The 6,000-nt window shown below is 33.0% G+C and overlaps 1 protein-coding gene across 1 annotated transcript; it reads right to left on the bottom strand.

The window, feature by feature from the left end:
• Nucleotides 1-3,826: 3,826 nt before the first annotated feature.
• On the bottom strand, nucleotides 3,827-4,651 carry LOC149801858 (uncharacterized). Its single transcript, XM_089956862.1, has one exon. It carries the CDS (start codon nucleotides 4,565-4,567, stop codon nucleotides 3,827-3,829), a length of 741 nt encoding a protein of 246 aa, XP_089812988.1. The 5' UTR covers nucleotides 4,568-4,651.
• Between the last annotated feature and the right edge of the window lie 1,349 nt (nucleotides 4,652-6,000).

Below are 6,000 nucleotides of genomic sequence, written 5' to 3' on the forward strand. Positions count from 1 at the left end.
TATATTTTAAGAATCTTTATCACACATGTTTATGTCAACAATGCATAACAGCTGGGACACAACTGGAGAGGACCATCTTTCATACATGTGACATATATAATTCCAAAATGTGGTCTGTCACACATTTATTAAAATGTGGTGAAGTTCAGAGGTCATAGATTCTTAACAACTGACATATATTCAAGTTTCTTTTAAGGCAATGATGCAAAAGCAATAGGGACTTTTAAGTGATAAAACTATACCAAGTCTTTCGTTTTCTCTCGTCATTTATCATCTCATTTCTATACCCCTCAGAAAAAACTAGAGGGAAAACAAACAAAAAATATCAAGAAATTATAATCATCATCACCACCACAGGTTCACATCATCAACAGCAACAATATTTTTTATTGCTTGTATTTTTTCAACGGTTTAAAGTCTTTTAACAATTGCATACATGCAGCAAATTGTTATATATCAAAAGCACAATACCCCGCACACAGTACAAACAATAACAAATGAACATGCACATACCAATATGTGCTAAATATCCATATGACATATGGTCAGCATTTACTCACAGCCTCGTCTTGGAGCAATGACAATGCAATCATCATCAGTCTATCCAGATTTCAATACAATTTTCTAATATATATGTATGTATATATATATATATATATATATATATATATATATATATATATATATATATATATATATATATATATATATATATATATATATATATATATATATATATATATATACATATATATATACATATATATATATATATATATATATATATATATATATATATATATATATATATATATATATATATATATATATATATATATATATATATATATATATATATATATATATATAGACACACACACACACACACACACACACACACACACCATGTCGGCTTATTCTGCGTGTCGTGTAATTCTGCGCAACGATACGTCATTTCTGTAAACAATGGATCATGTGTTGTTTTTGGTCGACAATTCAATTTGTGCAAAAAAGAATGAATGTCCTTTAAATAATGAAAGTGATGTTCATAAAGTGTACACAAATATTTCATATTTATATTCTAAATGCATGTGAAAATGTGAATTCTAATGGTCAACCACAGGTACTCAAAGCGAGGTTGATGTTGAAATATGTAGCAAGCAAAAGGAACAAAATTATACAGAGTGACATAATTATCTCAGATTACCGCCATGGCCCCATTCTGACATAGGACCCTGTTTATCATACCTTAAAAGAGACAACTTGTCAACTTGCCGTTCGAAATGATTCTCAGTAGTCTGTTTCTTGTTACGTGTTTAGGCTCGAATAAACAGTAACACAGAAAGTGTGAAAACAACAAACTTTTCAAAATTTAACAAATAATTTATTTTCCTGGAAAATTCTGTAAAAATGAAAAAAAGAAGAAGAACTTAGGGTTTCAGAATCAAATCCAAAAATAATCTAAGAATAATCCACGAATTAAATTGCAAAGGTCCTAGTAATAAATTTACTAATAATTTCAAGTTCGAATTCTGATGGAAAATCCAAGATGGATGACGATGACGTATGCTGTAGTCAGTACTGTGCTTATCTACAGTTCCTTGTAGAAATACAAATAATGGCACTCCAGTGTTGGAAATCCAAATTAAATTTGTAAGCAATGTCTTTCCAACATTTTTGTGTGAGCACTCCTCGAAATACTTCAGAGAATAAAGAATTAATCCCTTTGAAATCCATCTGATCTGAAGAATTATTATAGCTCAAATCTGGCTACAACACATTAACTTGACATCAGTATGAAAAGCCCAAAACAGAAATATCTCTCAAACCAAAGATTATATTGTATCATAAGACACAGTTTCGAAATTCCCCCAAGTTGCGAAATCAGAGGGGGTCACATGATCATGTTTATATCACATACACAGAATATGGCCTTGATTAGACCAATGATTTTATTCCCAGAATTAAAATTTAAAAAAGTGTTTACTTCTTAACCCACGTAGTCCCATCATGACCTTGACAACAACCAATCATTTTAAAATAAAATAGAACTTTGTTTACTAATTCTGAATCCAGTTCAGAATTTAGATCAACACCTGTTGTTTAGAAACTAACAGTCAAGGTCAAACACTGTTCTGAAAAAGTATCATCTCTAGTGAATAAATTTACATTACATAAGCATGTAAGAAAAATACAAATTTAAAACTGAAAAACAAACAATTGAATTAATATATATATATATATATATATATATATATATATATATATATATATATATATATATATATATATATATATATATATATATATATATATATATATATATATATATATATATTAAATCAGATATACTTAACATTCTAAATTCTTTAATATTTTTTTCCCATAAAAGAGACGTAAACACATTACATCATTTTCATTATTGTTTCTCTTCAACATAATTGCTTATTTATAAAATGTTGAACTTTTACAAATTTTCTTTTTCAAAATTGGTTTAGTTGGCTTAATATCTCTTGCCGTTTAGTGGCATTGTTACGTTGAATTTTGTAAAAACCAGCTATAAACCTGACCTAGTTCATCGGATAAAATGCAGACGGAAAGAGTCTAAAGTAATGCATTTCATTTCCATACCCTGACGCATAAACATTACATCTTTTCAAAGCCATGTGCAGAATAGGCTGATATATCGCGAGTCACGAAAACACAGGGGTGGTATCCTGTATGTCAAAAATTTGTCTTATGCTGAACATAATGTTCTGGTAACAATTGCAACTTTTCAAATGGTAAGCATTGCAGTATTTTATTTTCGTCAATCGGTCGAATTCGTTATGCGGTTTGCGCCAGTATTGTTGACAGAAACCTTGCATGCGCAGAAAAGCCAGAGAGCAATATATACACGCGATCCTATACAATTGGTTATAGCCACTATGACATTGTTAAGATGATTAGTTTTCGTGCTAATTCTGAAAACTGACAGTATTTACTTGCAAAATACTTTGTGCTGTTTAAGTCGGTTATTTAGTTGCTCAAAAAGTACGCACAACCTTGAGTGTGTGTATGTGTGTGTTTGTTTTGGATTTTTAACGTAACTTTAACAATTTTTTTCAGTCATATTCCTTCGATGTCTGCAGTGTGGCAGTTTATAGTGATTCTAGTACAGAGGCATCATGCCTAAGACACGTGGCATCATGTCCCACCAGGTCACATTATCCTGACATTAGGACGACCAGTCCTAACCTCTTAATGCTGAGCACCAAGCGAGGCAGCTGCTACTACAACTTTTGTAAGTCTTTATGACTCGGCTGGGGTTAAAACCCGCGATCTCCCGCATTCAAAGCGGACGCTCTAACCGCTTAGGCCACTGGAGCGGTCAGCACAGCTTTGAAACTTGAAACAATATGTGAGAATAAAATATCTCTCCCAACAATATCTTTGGTTTTCTGGTGCAAATGTTCGTACCAACGTTGAAATTAGATGTAATGTTAACCATACCAATACCAAAGAACAACTTATCTCGAATATCCGCTTTAAAACATGCAAAGAGATCGCAGTGAGGGTACACAGCTTAAGTGCAGTAAAAAAAAATAGCCCCAGCTGAAATATGCGAAGGGATAAGTGCTGACCTCATGGGATTTAGCATTTCACTTCACTTCCTATCATTTATGATCATGTTCAGTCATCTATATCCTAATTTTTGTTTCAGAAAAGGTAATTAATTTTATACCTGGATCATTCCCATGAAGCAAAATTGTAGAATGCTTTTGTCCAAAATGTCTCCACCAAAGTGACCATCATTTTGAATACGTTGAAAGAGATCAATCCAGAATTATGCACATTGTTTTCGAAAATGTCCCCACCAACACTCGATCCTCTGGTTATGGGTACTATCACCTTCTAAGAATGCATTCTCATTAATGTGTTCATTTTGCCTGTTTCTCCTCAGAAAACGCTGGAAACTCTTGACGTAACAATTTTCAGTTCCAAGGTCGCCTCTTACGAGAGTGGGTACTCCACCTAATTTTCCAACAGTACTTATAAAATAACCACCTATGATTCTTGGATCGCTGCAATTATGATACACATAAAACCATACAATATTTCTTGAATATCCGTCGATACATCCATTTATACAGAATCCATACGGCTTCAACTTATCGTACGAATCAATGTGCCAGATATAACTGGGTCCTTTGGCAAAACATTCGCGTCTATTGAGACGTCGTGCTCTTCTAGCCTGGCACCCATTAGGATCCAACGCGGATAGAATGAGTCGCACGTCTTCTTTTCTCACTTTTAAACCATTAGCCACACATTTTGCGTGCATCCATCGATATCCATGTAATTGACCTGAACGATTGATTTCATTGGATATAAAGAATACGACATTTGCTACATCGCTGTACTCTTTATGCCTTGAAAGACCTCTAAATTTTAGTATGCGTCTTAGATGACGTTCACTGATGGTAATCCCATGTTGAAGTGAAAGAACAGTGATGATGTCTTTATAAAGAAGTCCTAGTTTGAAGTAGAACTTAATAAGCTCAATTCTGACGCCAGCATCCGCCATTGTAATGCAATAATCAAGTACACAATGTATACCGAGGGAACAAATTGTTAAGCCACTAGAGGTTTTGAGGGAACGAATTATTAACTTGATGAAACGAATTCTTATTTTGAGGGAACAAATCATTATCTTGAGGGAACAAAATAATAACTTGTGCGAACGAATTCGCAATTTGAGGGAACGAAATGTTAATTTGAGGGAACGAATTATTATTTTGAGGGAACGAAATATTAACTTGATGGAACGTAATATCAATTTGAGGGAACGAATTATTATTTTGAGGGAACGAAATGCTAACTTGAGGGAACAAATTATTAATTTGAGGGAACGAATAATAACTTGAGGGAACAAAATAATAACTTGTGCGAACGAATTCGCAATTTGAGGTAACGACATGTTAATTTGAGGGAACGAATTATTATCTTGAGGGAACAAAATATTAACTTGAGGGAACGTAATATCAATTTGTGGGAACGAATTATTATTTTGAGGGAACGAAATGCTAACTTGAGGGAACAAATTATTAATTTGAGGGAACGAATATTAACTTGAGGGAACAAAATAATAATTTGTGCGAACGAATTAGGAATCTGCGGGAACGAAATGTTAATTTGAGGGAACGAATCATTATTTTGAGGGAACGAAATATTAATTTGAGGGAACGAAATAATATTTTTTATATCGTGTCCTCTCTGGGGCTCCGTAGATATTCTCTTAATAGTCTTTTATTTTATGTTTACATGGGTACTCTCTTCAGCGTGCTTTATTTTACCTTTATATTGGTATTCTCTTCAGTATGCTTTACTTTACCTTCACATGAGTATTTTCTTCAAAGTGCTTTAATTTTACTTTTATATTGGCATTCACTTCAGGGTGCATTATTATACCTTTATATGGAATTTCACACCAGAAATTCATCTTCCTGAATTTCGTATTAAAACGTAACCTCAATAGAAGCCAGTAGCAGAAAAAAATTGTATGGAAAGTGCAGAATAGTAATAGCATCACCATAATTAATTTAGGAAAGAATATGCTTGCAATTCAGTTTGTCATGTACTAGTTTATAGTAACATTAACATATAAGATCCAAAATAAATTCAGATGCATAAAGAGAGCCGTCAAATCAGGTACACGTTAAATCTTCGCGGTCAGGTAAACAGCTATAGTGTCTAAGTTACTGATATGTCACACCATATTATCTAACCTCTGAATTTACTTTTAATAAAGAAATGTTTAATGGATAAATGTGTTATGATATGGTTTATTGTTTATTCTCCATCAACTGTTATGATATGGTTCGTAAGACCCTTCGCAAGACCGCTACTTTATTCATACAGTTTTTTGCCTTCGTTCAGTCCAGTCAGACCTTTGACCTGTTCCCAGGGCCATCGTGTTAACCATCTGCGCAGCTCAACCATTATTGATCTAATACTTTG

This window comes from Sinohyriopsis cumingii, chromosome 4 (genome assembly GCF_028554795.1).
Source record: "Sinohyriopsis cumingii isolate HCF-2022 chromosome 4, ASM2855479v2, whole genome shotgun sequence".
Lineage (NCBI taxonomy): Eukaryota > Metazoa > Mollusca > Bivalvia > Unionida > Unionidae > Sinohyriopsis > Sinohyriopsis cumingii.

Excerpts from the sequence above, each read along its gene's own strand:
- LOC149801858 (XM_089956862.1), bottom strand. The coding sequence starts at position 4,567 with ATGGCGGATGCTGGCGTCAGAATTGAGCTTATTAAGTTCTACTTCAAA.